Below are 19,718 nucleotides of genomic sequence, written 5' to 3'. Positions count from 1 at the left end.
ATGTTTGATAAAAAATGTTTTCATTTAGCAGCTTGTTGAAATAAACAGCTTCTTAAAATCAAGGAAGGTGATACTATTTATAAATCAAAGTTGAATTAAGTAGAATTATGACTTTAATCTTAATTCTACTTAATAACTGGAAATAACAAAACATGAATTTAACAGCTGGAAATAACAAAACATGGATTTTTATATAGAGTACCTGTGAAGAGTTACGTGCTTTATAAATAAATACTAATACAATGGTACTGTTCAATGAGTAAAATATGAACAGACCCTTTCTGCAGTCTTAAAATCTTGTTACGTATCATAACTTTCAAATTTACTTTCTAGATGGAGGGTCTCCACGGCCTCTACAACTGTGACTTGTGCAATTCATATTGTTAGACCACCACATTTCTGTGGCAACTACTATTGTTGTTGTTATTATTATTATTTATTGAATTTTTATACCGCCCAACAGCCGAAGCTCCCTGGGTGGTTCACAAAAACTGAAAGAGATGATGGGGCACATAGTCACAAACAAGATCAGAGCTCTTGCACACATGTGCCATTTTAATCCTAGTAATCCTGATACTACAGGTATCAGAAGCCAGCTCTGGAAAGGCTACTTGTGGCCCTCCAGATGTTTTAGCTTACAGCTCCCATCAGCCCTAGCCAGCATAACTAGTGGTGAACAATGATGGGAATTGTAGGTGAAAATGTTGGGAGGGCCATATGTTGCCCATAAATACGTGTAGTATCTTGGTGCCTGGCAACTGACACTAGCTGTTTCTTTTGCTGTTACAGCCAATTCAGAGAAACTTAATGCCAATGTCTGTTGCTAATTTGGGGAGTAGCATTTCTTTTAAAAGGCCCTTACCTTGATGTGTATTCAAAAGTGTGGTACCCCATACCTTTCTAAATACTATAATATCTGACTCTTCATTCAGAACAAATATTTGATGCAGGTTGGTAATTTTGGGGAATTAGATCTAGTTTCAATGTGAACACAACTTTTGGTAGTGGAGTGCTGTTCTAATATAGTTAGAAGTATGCTTTTACTAAAGTTTGCTATTAGTAGTAGTGAAGAATTGAGGTAATATGTAGCCTTTTAAGATATCAGAGGAAGGATAAGGCAATTTACAACTTAAAAATGTAAGCTACCATTCATAGTTGAGCCATATTTAATATTTTCTTTTTCATTCACTATTTCAGCAACATTAGAATCAGTAATTTTGCATCCCCACAAATAGAAACGTCCTCAGAGCAATTAAAATTGTGCCTCTAATAGTCATCCTACCAATTCAAAGGTTACAGGTTTTAGTTCTTAGAATAATGTACCAAAGGACACAATTCTTAATTTGTTTAGCATGATGAGCAACCAATTCTATTAACTGCTTAGTTTGCACAGGTGACACTACAATATCACTTAATTCAAATTTTGAAAAACACTTTTTAAACTGAAACTGGAGTACTTGCACATCTGAGGAAAATTCATTTCTATCAGCAAAAATAACGCACACTAATGGGTTACAACTGAAACTGGTAGCAATAATCACTCTAAATCACTAATCAGAATAACTCCAGTTTGGTTATCTTTCCTTAGATTAGTTTAATTGCCCATACTAATCCCAACCATCTCCAAGGGACACTTCACAAAAGTTCATGGTCATCCACACTTGGAGAATGAGTTTGTTAGTAGTATATACTTTCCTCTCTATTGTGCCATTGAGTAGTTGCCCAGCAGAACTTTTCCATGTGGTACAGAGATTATCAACAACTAGTGTGGCTAATGTGATGCTGCACATCTCTGAGGTCTGCTGTAACAATTTTGCAGAGCATTTTGAGGACAAAATCACTTGTCTTCATAATGATCTTAACACTGTTGTTGTAACAGGTCCAAATGAGGTGTTAAGTGCACCATCTTGTACAGTTTCATGGGGTCAGTTTTGGCTTCTGTAACCTGAGGACATGGACAAGATGCTTGTAGCAATTCAACCTACTACATGTCTTAACTTTTAACTTGAGTTAGTTGAGTGGGTTTGACTGGGTGGGTCCAGGGAAAGGTAAATGCATCATTGTGTGGGAGGGTGGTCCCTGCTGTCCTTAAGAAGGCACTTGCATAACCACTCCTGAAAAATCCCTCCCTGAATCTGGAGATTTATAATAACTACCACCCAGTGACAATCCCTTTTTGGGCAAGTTGCTCGAGAACTACAGGCATTCTTGGAGAATACTAATTGTCTAGATTCAATCCAGTCTGGGTTCTGGCCTGGGTATGAGATGGAATTGGTCTTACCTTGATGGAGGAGAGAGACGGAGCGAATGTGATTCTGTTTCTCTTAATCTTTCAGCAGCTTTTGCTACCGTTGATAATAGTATCCTCTAATGCACTTTGAATACATTTTCTTATTAAGGTTTATAACAACCCTGTAAGGTATACATATTTTTCCTACAACTTGCAAAGTAAGTTGACTTTCCACATAATTAATCTTAGTAGAAAAAAGCCATCCAGTTGCTTTTGGTCAATGTTTTAAATTTTTAAAGGTAAAAAATGCCTTTATAGCTAGTATAAAATGGTTTGATATTTTTTCGTGATTCTTTTGAAAACAACTCTGTAGAAATTCAGAAATTTTCAACACCCACTTTGCATATTAAGAGAAACTGGGAAAGCAGAAATGTGACAAATAAAAAGTTTCAGCTGTAACATGCAAAGTGGGAACTAGTGAATTCTGTCTGATAAGAGCCATATGGACCACCTTAACCCTGTAAATTTAATTTGTGTCTAAATTCTATGATCCCCACTTAATTTTAGTGCACAAACACGAAAGCAGAGGCCTTGCTTGCAATACTTTTTATTCACTTGGCAACCTGTTCTAAATTTTATGCAAATCTGTAATGGTAAGTCTGTGGATTAACACCTATTTTTATTTTAATGTTACTAGTTTCTGAAAACCTTGTACCTGACAGTTGGTAAGAGATTTAATGTATAATGGGAGTCAAGCTTCAGGTGAAAATCATAGGGTAATAATACTATTCATTAGCAAAATCCACCTGCTCAAGAATTGAAGAAAAACAAACCATGTTTACCAGAAATCTCTGGTGTGTTCAGATGAAATCCCACGGAGCAATACTCACCTGGATTCCTGAAATACTTCATAAAACAACAAGTTCTTATTCAGTAGACATGTACCTACATAAGATAATCAAATTATGGTAGTATACACATATGTTTACATGATTAAATGGTCTCTTTGGATCTGACATTTCAAAGCTGTGACTGAGGAAATTGTTACCTTAGTCACTTTTTTAAATGCGTAGTTGGGTTCCTGGAGTCTGAGTCATTTCAAAAAATGTAGTGCCCTGAACAACTTATATTTCCACAGCTATCTTAAAACCTTTTGAGTTATGGGAGGTTTGAAGTGGCAGTGAGCCTCTGGCTTACATGCTCCCTCTGGGAGGAGTTCAGAAACATTTGTCTGGTCTGTTGTTAAGATATTAACTATGTTAGTTTCAAACAAACCAGCTTCAAACTATACTTACTGAAACTGCCTTGTTTTAACTAATCATATTTAAGATTAATCAGTTCTGGGTCCGGACAACATGGTAAGCTGTGCTTAATCAAAATCAGAAGCAAAAGCATAAAGTTTGCTGCAGTTCATTCATATTGTGTTAAAGAGATTTAGGGTGATGTGTGAATATGGTCATCTGAGAATGAAACAAGGATAGAATGTTGTCCTAGTGGCTGGTACTGCAATATTGATGTTGCTAGCTTTAGCAGCTCTTTATATAGCTATTGTAGATGTTCTTCCAAATTAACTCAAAGTAGTAATTTTTGCAATTTTACAGAATCAATGCTTTGCTGAGTCAGTAGGTTGTGAAGAGAACTAATGCTGAGAAGTTTTATCATGCCTTCTGGCTTTCTTGATAGCACTCTGGTGTGCGGTAATCAGTTGCAGTTGGGAGGAGTTTACTTAATGTTTGGCTCCTGATAGAAGCTTGAACTCTTCAAATGGAAGAACATGCTATCATAAATATAGTAATAGAACATGAATTCCATTCCACGTTCTTTATCTCCCCAAATCTGTATGGGTCTTAGGGCAGGGGTGGGCAAATTGTGTCCTTCCAGATGTTTTTGGCCTACAACATCCATGATCCCTACCATTGGTTGTATTAGCTAGGGCTAATGGGAGTTGTAGGGCAAAATATCTAGAGGGACGCAAGTCTATCCCCTGCCCCCCTCCGCAAGTTTAAGGATCATAGCTGATGGGAAGAGTTTACCATCCACATATAGATGCCCTGCCAAACTAAGGCGAATGAAGGATGTTTGGGCTAGAGTAATCTTTATTTCCATTTTGTAGCTCCAAACTTAATTCTTGATAGTCATACATCACTCCTTTGAGTATACACCCTTGAAACTACCCTGTGCATATTTTTTGGCAATGAGTGATTACTTTATGTCGACCTTTACAAATTCAGTCTTTCCTTAAGCACCTGCCCTACAAACCTAGTTAAGTTCCCTTTTGATTTGTTCAAAAATCCAGTATGTGATTTGTCTACTTTAGAAAAATGCATATCACGATACTACAGACACTAAACCTAAAGGGCAGGGCTATATTCTTAAATTGCATTTTCCAACTCTTGCAAGTGTATAACTACAGCAAAGGCAAGCATAGTGATTTCAGATCTTTCCTAATAAATTCTGTGATTACAATTTGGAAACATATCTATTCATCATATTCTTTGTCATCTGCCTTTCCATTAAATATCAGCCATCATTGTCAATATAAAATACAACCATGTTATGGCATGGATACAGTTAAGGGGAACAGCTGTTGGGAGGCTTCTACATAGAAGGTTATGCAAAGGTTACATAAAGATTAGTGCAGCAGTTCACTCTGCAAAGGTTGCTAAAGGGGCATTTTTGATAAAGGTAGCTGGAAGTGGTCAAAGGACAAAGCAGAAGAAGCATTTTAAATTCAGTTGTTAATGGTGCTTATGCTTAAAGAGCTCAGCCCACTGAATTATTGGGCATCAACATAACACTTTCAGTAGTCACTTTCATTAACACTTCATACAGATTGGGCCTGTTTGCAAGTAATACTGGCAAATTGTGGATTAATTAACTGGCAGCGTGTTCTGCCACCATTTTGCATATCAACCTCCGATGGGGCTAATCTGAAGTTGCTACATGATGTCTGGACCTGGACATTATATAGCTTAATTCTGGATTAACCAACAATTAACAGTAAGCTAACTGTGGGTTGTTTAACCCACAGCTAACCTATAGTGTCTTGGTTCAGATGTCTCTTACATGCAAAATGGTTGTGCAACACTCCACGTGTTACGTGTGAACTGGGTCAATGTGAAAAGGGCTCCATTTTCTACCTTAATGCGTACTTGACAGATGGCTGTCCAGCTGCATCTTGAACGCCTCTAGTGTGGGAGAGCCCACTACCTCTCCAGGTAATTGGTTCCATTTCACACTGCTCTAACAGTCAGGAAATTTTTCCTGATGTCCAGCTGGAATCTGTCTTCCTATAGCTTGAGCCTGTTATTCTGTAACACTCTGGAATGATCGAAAAGAGATTCTGGCCCTCTTCTGTGACAACCTTTCAAGTACTTGAAGAGTGCTATCTTGTCCCCCTCAGTCTTCTCCAGGCTAAAAATGCCCAGTTCTTTCTGTCTTTCCTCATAGGGCTTTGTTTCCAGACCATTGATTATCCTCATTGCCCTCCTCTGAACCCCTTCCAGCTTGTCTGCATCTTCCTCGAAGTGTTGTGTCAAGGACTGGATGCAGTACTCAAGATGAGGCATAACCAGTACTGAACAGAGGGGAACCAGTACATCATGCAAATTGGAAGCTATACTTCTATTATTGCATCCCAAAATAGCATTTGCTTTTTTTGCAGCCACATCACACTGTTGGCTCATATTCCGCTTGTGATCTACAACAATTCCCAGATCCTTCTCTCTTGTAGTATAGTTTAAGATTTGTAAAGAAAGTAGTGTTGCTTATATCCTATCAATCAGTATTGAAACACTGATCTCAAAGCTGACCTCTTAATAGTGTTTTGAGGCTGGAGTAATTTCCCTTTTTGTTGTGATTGTCAAATTGGCTGATCTTCATAATGATAGATGTAAATTCTGAGGTGAGAATTGCTGTGAGGGCTGGATATTCAGCAGGCGAAGATCCAAATGCAGTATATAGGTTTCTTGTATATGCTACATGTGGGATGCTACTTCTGTGTTCAGCTGCATCTGGGTAGATTGTTTTTGTCATCTTTCTCAGGAGGTGTTTGAGTTAGGTTTGTCACTTTGTAGGTAAGTACTTTAGCTACTTTCAGGCAAGTGAGATTGCAGGACAGTGTGTTTAATGTTACATAATGTGTCTGAAAATAAATAAGATTTCCCATTTTTGGTGACCTGGCTGCTTACTTTCCATAGGCTACTAGAGATTAGTGACTATTCACAAGCCTGATGTAGTGAGTGTGCATTATTAAATAGTTGAACTCTGCTTTTTGAAAGAACTCTATTTTTTGTGAATGGTAACCATACTGTATCACTATTCTTTGATTTAATTTACATGTGCTGTTTTGGTGTTTTAGTTCTAAAAAACTCAAGTACAATACAAGCAACGTTCAGCACTTCCCAGCAAGGCGCCGGGGTAATCCTCAGTGTTTCTGTCACCTTACCATCCCCTCTGGTCTAGTCATGCTCCCTGCTTACTCTGGCAGCTGTTGCTGATCTTATGTATAAATCGGCAGATTTCCCTCCCCAGTGTCCTCATTCTTGGCAGAGCTGGGTATGTTTTGGAGACCTGCCTGCTTGCCAGCATGGGCAGGTAGCACAGCCAGTGTAAAGTGGCAGGACTGATTGGGGATTTCTTATTACATTTCTCTCCCCTCTAATAGGGAAGCATGAGTGATAGAGACAATCTACTGATATTGCTTGTACTACCTTCCAGCAAACGGTAACCTTTTCTCAGAAACCAATGGCAGGTTGAGTTCTGCATCCTCCATCGCTACTATGATAATGTGCGATACCTGCTCATTGGCATGAGATGAGAGCTTGGTACAGGGTTTATTGATCACAGACTGACGGAGAACAGGTAGAATATTCTGTCCCTCCTTTGACAGCCTGCTTGCTTCTTGCCTCTGGTGGCCAGGTATGTAGTTAAAAAATAAGGCTGGATTTAAAATAAAATTCAGTGAAACGTTTAAAATCCAACAAAGGATCTATCTCTTGTGGCCACTCACTGTATTTAAAATGGTGGGGGCATTTGAAGCATAGCCTTTAACACTGAGTGATTAGGCAAGTTCAGTAACTAAGGGCACAATCCTATGCATGTTTAGAGAGGAAAAACAGGCCTACAACTCCCAACATGCACCAGCCAGCTGTGCTGTCTGGGGAATGCTGAGTGTTGTAAGGCTTCCTTCGTTCTAAACATGCCTAGGAACTTGCCCTTAAGCTCCAATCCTATCTATGGGAGTAAGTCCTACAGAACTCAGTGGGGCGTGCTTCTGAGTCAATGTGTATAGAATTGCATTGCTAAGAAGTTACATTTGGAAACAATTTTGTAGAGTTTTGAATAGAGAGATCCAAATAAGGTTTTATTAAGTCTTTTTCATTGTTTATAGTTGAATAAAAAACTATGTTTTATAGTGCTCATCTTGTTTATTGTAAGTTTAGCTTAATGAAGCTTTAACAAATTATAAAATCATTGTAGAGCTATGTGTGCTAGGCATTGAAGTATGAAGTCTGATCTTAAGGAGCAGTTCCTAATATAAGGTATCTTAAGTCAATACAGTATGTCTCTTCTCTTTTATTTATTAAACAATAATTTGTATATGGACTTAATGTAAATTGTGTTGAACATTTCTTTGATTATTTGGATGTAATAGATAAACATTCAAATTTGTAACTTAATTTGTTGTATCCAATAAGAGATGTAAAATATCTGGGAATTTTGAGGCTATGGGGAAAAAACATGTTTTCCCCCCCAGGAGAAATGGAATTTTTTTGGGGGGGACACACACACACACACAGAAAAACAGCTACCCCCAACCTGGTGCCCTCCAGATATTTTGGATTTCAGGCCCCATTAGCTTCATGCAGCATGGCCAATTTCCCCTGTGGCTTCATTATTTCTAGACATTCACATCTCTAGTCTTTATAAAAATGTTCTTAATACATAGTTTTTAGAAACCATTTTGGAGGGAGTACAGAGTGGGTAACATTATATAAATACTTTGTCTTAAATTCTAAAATAAAATATTTCATAATCTGGAGCTGTTCAATTTTTCCATTCCCCCCCACCCCCGGGCTTTCACAATGGATTGAGTCCTTTCCCCTTCCATTTCCTACCTTCCCGAAAGAGAGCAATGTAAAATTGAAGATAAATGCAGCTTTCCGCAGACTACTCTCAAAACACAAATGGCCTCAACTGAAACCAGCAGATACCGAATTGATTTCAACTATATAATAGTATGGGTAGAATGTATTTCTGCTTATACAAGGCCTTCCTCCCCAATTTATGTTGATTCCCAGTGCAGCCCTCCCCATGTCACCTACAATGTACTTTTCCTCTCAACAATTGTGTGAGCCAGGTCACTGTTCATCAGCTATAAAATGTTAACTGAAGTGGAGTGCGTTGAATGTGACTTTTTGGGACCAGCCCCCACAAGAACATAGCTGAGCTGTGAACGTAGCTCTCTAGATTCCAATGTTGCCCTAATCTAATGAACCACAGCGACTGCAGTTACTTCCTATTGCTTACAATCTAAGGAGCAGTCCTATAGATGTTTAGGAGGTACAGCTGACCGGGGAATGCTGGGAGTTGCAGGATTTTTTTCTGTCTAAACTTGCATAGGATTACACCCTTAATTTGTTTATAAGAACAATGCAGGTACTAGTGTGCCTACTTGACAAGTTGCACTTATTTGAATATTGAAGGAAGCTATTTCTAGTATGAATATAAGGACATTCGTAAGCTGTTTTGAAGATGAGTCTCAAGGTTGACATGCTGGACAGCTTACAAACCTACATACAGGTTAGAATGAGTCACCCTATTCAGGTAGATACATTCTAAAATTCTTCTTGCTTTGCCATTTGGAACAGTCTACTTGATATTTTGAGACAGTACTTTAATCATTTGAAAAAAGCTTGACTGCTGTATTTCAACATATTCTTCTATCTTATTTACTAATCTTTACTTAAATCTTTTTAAATGGCAGCCATCATGTTTATTTCAGTGAATCAAATGTATTTAGGAGACAAAAAGTGCAACCCACGCCTTTCTAGTTTCTGTAAATTATCTTTTTTTAAAAAAATGAGTTGTGTACATTTACCTAAAAACAGACTAGCTCTCTATCACCCTATTAACTTCTCATTTGCTTGAACCTAAACTTCGTTGTACTTGGAAGTGAATGCTTAATGTGGATCTTGACAATTGCCATTAAAACTGCAAGATGAAATGTGATTTTACACCATTAACAGGGATGCTACACCAGGGCTGTAATTCTCACACAAAAGGGAGTGTTTTAAATAAACTCTGCACAAGATACCATTTGTGAATCATCTTTTTGATCGCTCAAGTGCTGTATAAATGTGAAGTATTATGCACAGGAGAATCTGGGTCCTTACTATGGTATTTAAATGTATAATGGTTGGTGCATAATGGTTATGAGTGAAACTTGTGGGGGAAATCTGTTACAGCGTGAGCTCTAAAAGGAGACATTGGTTGCGTTCAGTCAACACGATAGTCAATGGTGGAGTAATAATCAACTCGACAGTTTTTTTATCTAGAGTGTACTCCCCACACAACATAATAATCAACTATGGAGTAGATTAGGATCAGCATTGAGTTTGACTCACTCATCCCCCACTTTCTCTCCCCTCTCAGTCCTCCCGCTAGTATCCCATTAGCCATTGCTGCCAAAAATCTGTCCTGCCAGTTGGATTAGAGTGGCAGCCACTGCTTTAACCACTCCTGCCTTGTTACTTGGTAGCTGATGAAATAAACAACAGTGGTTGAGGTGGTTCAAACAGCCAATTCTGCACAGCGTTGGTTATTTGTGTTGGTTATTTCGGCCAAATAACCAACTGTTGGTTAAAAAAACTTCCTCCACACAACACGATAACTCATGGTGGGTTAAATGACCAACCATCAGCTATTAAAACCACTATTGGTGATTGTGTTGTCTGAACCCAGTCATTAGGTTGCATCCAGACTTAGTCATGCTTAGAGTACACCCATTGAAATTAATTGGATTTTTTCTTCTTATGCTTGTTCCATTTATTTTAGTGGGTCTACTAAAGTATAATTTAGTCTGGATATAATCCATTCAATAAAAATACTAACTTTTTCTTCCCTGCCTTTTGACAATCTTCAAGGCAGCCAACATCATGTATTTTAAAATATATAATTAAACAATAAAACATAAAACAAATTAAAGTGAAACTTAGCTAAAATGGTCCCAAAAGGTGAAGATATTAGTGCGCGCGCGCGCACACACACACACACACACACACTCACTCAAAACTCTTTCCCACTAAAAGCATGTGGGAACAAAACACTTTTCTTTTCATTGAAAAGAAAAATATGTGCCAAGCAGCTGTCTCTAGGGAAGACACTGGACAGCCTGGGTGGTACTATATTCTGGAGGATTAGGAATGTTGAGTTAAATCAGTGTGACCTGACTCGCAATGTAACCTGGAGTATGTGTTGTTGAATCCTGCGTTGTTACGTGCAGACCATGAACAGTGGATTGCTAACGACGAAAGAACCTTGTTGTTGGGTCATGAATTCTGGGTTGTTTTAACTATAGGTTGCCATTGTGTGTGAAACCAGAATCATGTGTTATTTTGCTGGGCTACAAAGAGGTGGGGAAGAGTGGCATAAAATCTCGGCCGCTCTACTTGTCAGTACTACATTGCCACAAAGGCATTTGGGATATAGGGAAGGAATGGTTGGAGGAGAAGGGAATAAAAGAACACAGGCATTGAAAAAAATTAACATAATTTGGCAAACAAATTATGGGTAAACTCTTGGCAAGATATTAACCTGTACTCTGGGTTTTTACATGCAAACCAGGTGTAAATAGTTCTAACTATTAGGAAAAGGTGATATGCACTAGACGCATATATTTGCAAATTATTTTGGAATGTTTTGCTGAAGTGTAATAAAACGTGAACAGTCTTCTAAAAATTGCTTTATATGGGGTTTGACCTAGATTTGTTTGGGGGCATATTAAAGTTAGCATGGCTTGATCCAGGGTTAGAAAACTATACCCAATGAGAGCTTGAGGGGTGGGGAGAAGAGTATTCTTATGCAATATTATGGCTGAGTCTGCCCTGTAGCATTCGAGGCTCAGCTCACAATGAGGCAAGTGGAATTGCCAGGCAATGTGGGTTGAAGGATAATTAAAGTATGTGTGGCGTTAACAGTACCAACTTTGGCCAACAAGCTCTATGCTTATGTGGATGTTGGTTCTGTTCTGGTATAGAAGAAAACTGCGGCTGTGGATTGAGCAGAGACAAATACAGTTCCTTAGTCTGATAATTGCCTTCATTAAAGGAAAGTGTCAGGATGAGGCGTGTTCTCCCTAGTGTGGGGGAAAGGGTTTTGGAGGGCTGGGGATCAATCAGAAGAAGAACCAGGAATTTACCAGGCCACACAGGAAGCGGGAGAGGAGATTCTCTAAGCCTCTTCAGGAGTCAAGGATGAATGTTCCCATGAGCTTATTGTGAGAGTACAGATGACCATTCCCCCCACCACTACACACACTCATGAAAAGTCAGCCTTTGTCTGAAGGGGAGGGAACATTGGAGTTGACAGATCCCAGAGTCCACTGCAGTGTCAAGCTGGTAGAGTTTAGAGGAGGTGGGAGGCTGTCCCTTAGGTTAGCAGCTTGCAAGAGGCTCCTCCCAAAAGACCCTCCATGAGCTAAAGTGCCTGTTGGACTGTAGGAATCAGTCCTACTTTAGTTGAAGGCAACAACTTGGCTTTGTTAGCCAAATTATGCTTAGAGGGTAGCTCCTAACATTCACACTCCCTTCAGGTGTGGAGAGATGTTTATTTGTCGAATAAAACTTTGTGGATTACAGAGCAGCCGTCTTTATCGTCTTGCATCAGCTGGAGGGCTTGGAATCATGACAGAAAGAGCGATATTGTAGTTAGCAGGAGGGTTTGGAATCATGACAGAAAGAGAGTGATATTGTGGTAGACTATAATATCAAATAAATATCTTATTAATGTGCCAAAAGTGAGAAATAGGTATGTGTTGAACACTTCTGTATTTCATTATATTTAAAGAGGAAAAGTACTGTTAAACTGCCATTTTCAGTTTATAATATCAGTTGTATTCATTTCATTGTTGGTGTTTATTTTGTAGATGCAGTACAGAATTTTAGTGAGGACAATGAAAACAGTCACTTCATCTACAAGAATGCTGAAGACAATAATACAATTAATACTCAAATAGCAGAAATCTCTGGGTACAACATTGAAATCAAGGAATCTCATGATTCTTGGGACTCCCATATTGGGAAGAGGGACTCTCCATCAGAAATGTCACATAATAAAGGATCATTAGTGACTGGCTTATATGAATGGGAAGATGAGAATGAGGATAGCCGAAGAGGAGAATATATGTTAGGTTTTGATGAGGAACCACTTTCAGAGATAAAAAGCAAGGATGAAGATCTAGTCAAAGAAGAAATGGAAAGCCCAAAGGAAGCCATTAGCGAAGAACTGATGCAAACTGTTCTCAGGCCAAGTAATTGTCGGACATACTGTAGATCTAACAAAACAAAATCGCAGGGAATGACAAATTTTGATAAGCTACTGGATGGCACTCTTCAACCTCTAGCCAAAGCAAACAGTGATTCAAATACTGATGGTCTGAACCCAGTAAGAAAAGTTGCTTTAAGTAGTGGGACCAGTTTTAGAGGGACAGTTGGAAGGACTAGAGACTACACTGTTCTTCATCCATCATGCTTATCGGTTTGTAATGTTACTATACAAGATACCATGGATCGTATAGATGAATTTGCCACAGCTGCACCTACTGATTTGGGAGAAGCAGGGCGTTTAAGAAAGAAAGCTGACATTGCAACGACCAAGACTACAACTAGATTTCGACCTAGCAATACCAAATCCAAAAAAGATGTCAAATTGGAATTCTTTGGGTTTGATGACAACGATGAAGGAGGGGGTGGTGAAGGTGGATCTAGAACCTCTGGAAGCTCAAACTATAAAATTAAATATTTTGGTTTTGATGACCTAAGTGAAAGTGAGGATGATGATGAAGAGCGACAGTTAGAAAGGAAAGTTAAAAAAAGAAGCAGAACAGCACCATCCTCTTCCTCACTTCAGTCCAGTTCTGATGGAAGTGAGAACTATTCACAGGACAGCCAGTCGAGCACTAATCCAGGTAAGGGTAATTTGTGCCCTTGTTCCACAATTGATGTGATTTGATAGTTAACGCAATGGTTCAGATATCACAAACTTAGCTTAATAAACCTTGCTTTATTAAATTGAGAATGAGCATCAGATTCAAACACCCCGTTGTGTGCCCGCTTCAGTTTTTCTATCATGATATGTTTAAACCTCCTACACCACTTTTTTTTTACAGTATCATGATGCAGCTGTTAATGACTCCTGTTTAACATTAAAAACATAAACACAAAAACTATTGAGGCACATTGGCCCCTACAATGTTAACTTTTAATACAAAAGCACACCAATTAAGCAGTCTTAATTGGAGAGGAAAATAGAAGAGAAAGCAAAACAAACTGCCTAGGTGAAATACTGAGCTCATAGTAAATCATGCAAGAGTTCTAATCCACCCCAATAGTCTAATGGGATTTCCTCCCCCCCACCACCACCAAACGAACTTTACAAATAAGAAATCAGTGTTGTGAATTTTTGCTGTGAGGAGTATTAAAGATTGTGTGATGCCAAAACCAACTTGGAGCAGAATTAACTCCATGGGTTACATTTACTCCTGGGGTTTACGGAATACAAAGAAATGTATAGAAATCTGTTTACAAAACAAACAAAATTATTTTGTGAGTATAACAGGAAGCATGCCAAGTTACTTGCTCTACTACTCTATTTTGAGAAGTTGCTGAGGACAGGATGGACCATAATTAGCTTTGACTTTGGGTAGTCTCACTTTTTCATATGTCAATTTTAAAGAAATTGAAAGTAAATTTTAAAGAAATTGAAAAAGCAGGAGAGGAGGATTCCACAGGACAATTGAGCCAATAATTGTTGAAGGGTACATGGACTATGAAGGGTAGGGGGAGGGTCAGGTTTGCTAAAATACTTTTAACAAATACTTCAACCAGATACTCAGATCCATATCAGCCCCTTTTATGTTCAAACCAGGAAGCTGTGGCTTAATCTCTGGTTACTGACCTGGATCTGATCTTGATTTCACATCCTGGTTAGTAAGCCAGTGAAGTCTCATCAAAATGTTAGGACTTTGATATGTTTTCATTGTACTGCATGTTACATTTTACTGCCTTGGAAATCAAAGAACAAATCCTCAAACTTAGCGATTGCTTCTGCCTTTCTGAAAAACAACAAGATACTGATTTTTTAGGTGTCTAGCGGTACACCTAAATATAAAGAAATATATATAAAAAATGAATATCTGAATGGTTACAATCTGTTTCCTTTGCTTACATATATTTTATGTAAGGTGTAAAAGAGACTAATTTTGAGGGTGTGAAATAGACCTAACTTTTAGTAAACAAAAGTATATAACAGAACTAGGCAACCTGTGCCCTCCAGTTCAGCCCCAGTGAGCCTGGCCAATGGTAAGGGGTTCTGAGAATTGTAATCACAAAACATGTGAAGTGCGCCAGGTTGTCTACCCCTCGTATAGCAACTTCGAAATCTTCAAGCACTAAGATAAGAAAGGAATATTGCAAACGTTAAGCACCCTTGGATTCCTTGCAACTGTTACTGTGGTTGAGGTAATAGCAAGCTGGAATTACTTTCTGAAATAACCCCCCAAATCCTGACAGTGTAGGGATAATCTTAACTTAGCTGCCAGTGATAATGGATTTTCAAAACATTTTGTATTGGGAAGTGTGCACAGGGTGATTTGCATGGGGACATTTTCAGCTTGCATCAGAAGTCTTTCTGATGCTCTAGAGGGATGTAATTCAAGATGTTTTTTTACTTGTATTTAGTAAACAACAACACTTTAAAAAGTATTTTTTTATCCCAATACCTGAAACATGTGGGAAGAAACAATGAAGTCATACTTTATGTGATTTAAATGTTATATTATGTAAAAATGTTTTGGAATACCTATAACAATTTAAATATAATAGCATTTACTTCCCTTACGTTATATAAATTTTAAGGAAAACTTTCAGATTCCCTGTCACTACTTATTAGTTCCATTTCACTCTGAGACATATATTTGTTTCATTCTCTCACATACTCGCTAGGGATAATCACCTGAAAAACTTGTATTACATGTTTGAAACTACCAACCTTGCATAATGTTGTATTTGCAATTGGCATAAATTCATTTTTACTAATGAACTGATGAAATGGAATAGCGTGCCTGGATCCATCTCCAGCTGAGAGCTCCCTCCCTCCTGCTACCAACTGTTGCTGCTGAGGCCATCAGAGGGAAAGGAAGCAGCAGCCCGGCACCTCTCCATCGTGCCTGGATCTGTATGAGGCTATTAGAGGGAGAGGGAAAGGGAAAGGAAGCAGCTGCTGAACTTTGCAACTAAGAATCTAGTGCCTGAATTTGCTTCCCCCCCTCCTTCCTCCCAATCCCCTTTCCTTTTGTGTCATGTTTTTTAGACTGTAAGCCTGTGGGCAGGGATTGTCTTAAGAAATATTTTTGTAAGTCGCTTTGAGAGCCTTTTTTGGCTAAAGGGTGGGATAAAAGTGCAATAATAATAATAATGATGATAATAATAATAATCCTCTGTCAATAGCATGAGGAAGGCACGTCTATTGGAGGAGAATGTATAAAATGCTGGAACAGCAAGTCAGACAGGATAAATGGGTTAATCATTGTAGAGATGGGTGATTTAACCAAAATAAACATGAATTAATCACAGAGTAGGAGAGCATTACAGAGAATAAGTAGCAGAGATTATGAGCTGACTATTATAAAGATGAATCTCGGTTCTCTGTAGTTATTTCAGAAAGAAGTCGTCTGTTTCTTAATTGGTTCTCCAAATTAGCCTTAAAAAAAGACTAGAATGAATCTAGTTTCAAGCAGGTAATTCTTATATCTTAGTTATTGTGCCATAATAAACATTGCAACAGCCTGTTGTATTAATGACTGCTTGCTTTGTGGTTCCATGCCGTTTACATTAGTTGGATTCTTCCAATGAAAATTGAGTGTACATTCAGTTTATTTTTGCCCATGTTATCAGATGTTGATTCTTTGGTATGTTTGTTAAGTCATCAAGGAGAATGTATCTGAACAAGTTCGTATTTGAATGCCTAAAGAGCTTACCGTTGTAAAATCTTCACCTATTTGCATACTCATTTTTTTGGAAGCTGATCCCTATGCTAAACATTTTGTTGCTCACCGTTTTCCCCCCCACTTGGAGGTGCTTGGTCACTCAGATGTGAGGTGAAAGTATTCCAGTCCCCTTTTGTGGAGCATATGAAATGCCCTAAAAAATTGGATTATAATGCTGTGAAATTGCTGTTTATCCTTGGAAGGAGCTATAATTCTTTCAATAGTGAAAATAGAAGATTTTAAGACTCTTAAAAGTGTCTTGAAATAGTGAAAATCTAAACAAATGTGTAATTAAAATTTGGTGTGTAATATTCAAGTTAGTAAGTTTTGGAAGTGGTTTCCTGTGCAGTTTAACTGACCTCTCAAATTAGGTGGTCAATTATTCTTTGTTAAACATTTGATCCCTCACTGATCAGGCTGTCCTCAGCTTAAATTTTATTAAGCAAATGCATGATTCCTGCAGCTACTAAATCCCAAGAAGGTGGTATATTGAAATGAACAATGGAATTAAGAGACAGATTATTTGTACTAAGCATAGCAAAATGGGAATTATTGTGGCAAAGTACTGGTTTGAAAGAATTTGCTCTATCATGCAGTGTGAGTGTTGCTTTAAAATTATATAAGCAAAACCTGATGCATGAGCGAGAGTTAAGATAACTGGAGTACATTTTAGTAGGCACATCAAAATAGCTCTCAACATGGATCACACACATGTTCATGACTGCAGCATCAGATCATGATTTCTGTGTTTGAATGGGGCATAATAGATTAAGTTTCAAGAGCACTTAATATTGCCTCCATTGTTATTATTTTCGTTGTACCATCTTTAACACCTGAAATGAGAGTGCTTAATTTCAGTACATCAGAGGTTTTTCTGATGAGTTGATTTTCTTCCTGTCTTTGCAGTTTAATTACAGCTTTTATAAAATGTTCCCAGCTTGCTTCTGTACTAGTCTGATTATTTTATCATCAAGTTGAGGGCATGTGAACATATGTCTTTTAAAGTTAATTAAAATGGCTTATTTGCATGTTTATACAGCTCATCACAAACCCACTTTCCAGGTACAAGCACCCTTGCTCAGCACCAATGAGACTCCTTCCCTCTACCTAGTTGGGAAAAGGGGATGGAGTTTCTTAAAATGCACATAAAATGTGGAAAAAGAAAATTTGGGATATAGCAATATATGAAAAACTGACACAAGAGTTAAGAGTACATAGAGGAATAAAGAAAAAAAATACTAAGAAGGACTGGCAAAAATACATGGACTATATGAAAAAAGAATTGAACAGAATAACTTCGGCAGAACCTTATAGAAATTTGTGGGACTCATGAAAAGAAAAATATTATAAATGAATGAAATAGGATAAATTTATATACAACCCTGGAATCAAATCAGAAAATAAAAGATGGAAGAATAATTTTGAAATTGACCAAGCTTAGGGAGGGACTGTGAATTAATACTAATGTTTCTGCCTCCACCCCACCCCTTTACATTTTGAAAAGTTAATAAAAAGTTATTGGAGAGAAAAATGCACTGACTGACCTTTGGAGTAGGCAGAAGTGATAAACCTAGTGAATATGAGACTCCTTCCCCCTCCTGACTTCTCTGGCACTTGCAAAGGGTTGGAGAAATCAGTGATGATGACAAATCATGACTTGGCTAGTAAGCCCAACCAAAACTTGTGGACACCTGTTTCTATATGACGATATGGTGGCAGTACCATGTAATGCTATGGTATGTTTTCTGCTAATGAGCTGATAACTGTTCTCAGCTCATATTTGTGGCCATTTTGAAGTTGATATTGATGGAAGTATCCAAACAGATGGTTTTGGCTACTGTTAGCGTAAGCAGTAATTACATCATTGGGCCAGTTCACAGGATACAACAGCCTATTGAGGGTAATTTACCCTTGAGATGTTGTTGCATGTACCGGTTGCCATTATGAATATGCAACCCATGACCAGGGCTTGTTGTGTCATGGGAACCTGTCCTGCAGGGGTTATTTGAGAGTTAACCATCGCATAACCCTACAACAGACAGTCAGTTATAGGAGGATTGTTTAACCTTCAAATAAACCCAACCAGCTGGGTTTGCTTGACATGGCAACTCTTGACAATCCCTGGTTGGGGGTTGCATATTTGTAATGGTAGCCGGCAGGGGCTGCAGCTCCTTAAACCTGTTGTGTTCTGCAAACCAGGTCATTGTCTTCATTCTAGAGACATGAACTTTTGATGAAGTGTAAGTTAGGAATATTCTGCTGTACTTTGGCAGTGCTTTTTTTTTTAAAAGGTTGACTCTGTATCTAAATTAAGCCAGGTATAGGATTCTTGAAATAGATTAATGCATTAGTAATGGCTCTAGTGATGCCTTGGGGTATTAGCATATGGGATAAAAGTAACAAATTGCATTCTGTATAGATTCCATTGTCTAAATCAACATTTTCTATTTGATATCCAGCAATATAGTCTCTTTAATCAGCTAAAATGGCATTTTCTATCTTATATGCTGCGTGGTTTAGCTAGAATGTGCATTTGAAACTGTTGTTCCTTTCACAGTAGGATGAGTTGTACTTAGCCCCAGTAGGATGAGTTGTACACAGCCGCACTTAATGCACAATTACTTCAAAAGAAACTTTCCAGTCTTCTGGAGGAAAAGAATGATTTAGTAGCTTTTCTCTTTGGTTGTTTTCTATGCATTTTTTTCAGTGGCTGACTTTTTACAAAACTACTATTCATAAAGACATGGTTTTTCTTAATCCTTTTGGGGAAACTTTACATATTCAACTGTAATTGTCATCTGGAGTCCCCTGTTCTCCTTTTAAAATGTAAAATAGCCTGAAGCCTGTTGTAATTTAATGTCAAAATGAGTTGGCTGTGCATTCTCCAACAGATAAAATAGGTACTTTTTTGTGCTAAACAAGCGAGTGGCACTCTCATTTCAAAGTACTGTTGTTTTGTTCACTGAAGACAGTACCCAGTTGTCAGTGTATGTTTAAACTTTTCACCTTCCATACTGAAAACTTCCCTCTTGGAGCAGACTTGAAATATTACAACATTTTATCTTTATCCTTGTAGAGCTGCTGGAGTTTCCAGAAGATTCATCCAGTATTCCTGAAAGCAATAAGAAATTCACAAATCCACAAGGTGATAAGTCTAAGGAGAACACACGAAAAATATTTAGTGGACCAAAGAGGGTAAGTAGTAACACTGAAAATAGTCTG

At 38.0% G+C, this 19,718-nt stretch overlaps 1 protein-coding gene across 2 annotated transcripts in view; it reads left to right on the top strand.

Moving 5' to 3' along the window:
• The window catches only part of WAPL (WAPL cohesin release factor), a 51,710-nt gene that overhangs the window by 5,256 nt on the left and 26,736 nt on the right, over positions 1–19,718 (top strand). For both annotated transcript variants that reach the window (XM_063133107.1, XM_063133108.1), the window contains 2 exons: positions 12,378–13,418; positions 19,573–19,691. In XM_063133107.1, the coding sequence (XP_062989177.1) occupies positions 12,378–13,418; positions 19,573–19,691 (1,160 nt within the window). The remainder of the gene's footprint in view (positions 1–12,377; positions 13,419–19,572; positions 19,692–19,718) is intronic.

Source organism: Elgaria multicarinata, chromosome 8 (assembly GCF_023053635.1).
Source record: "Elgaria multicarinata webbii isolate HBS135686 ecotype San Diego chromosome 8, rElgMul1.1.pri, whole genome shotgun sequence".
In the NCBI taxonomy this organism is placed as follows: Eukaryota; Metazoa; Chordata; class Lepidosauria; order Squamata; family Anguidae; genus Elgaria; species Elgaria multicarinata.
Note: the sequence above shows the minus strand (reverse complement) of the source record. Positions and strands in the feature narration are given on the sequence as shown.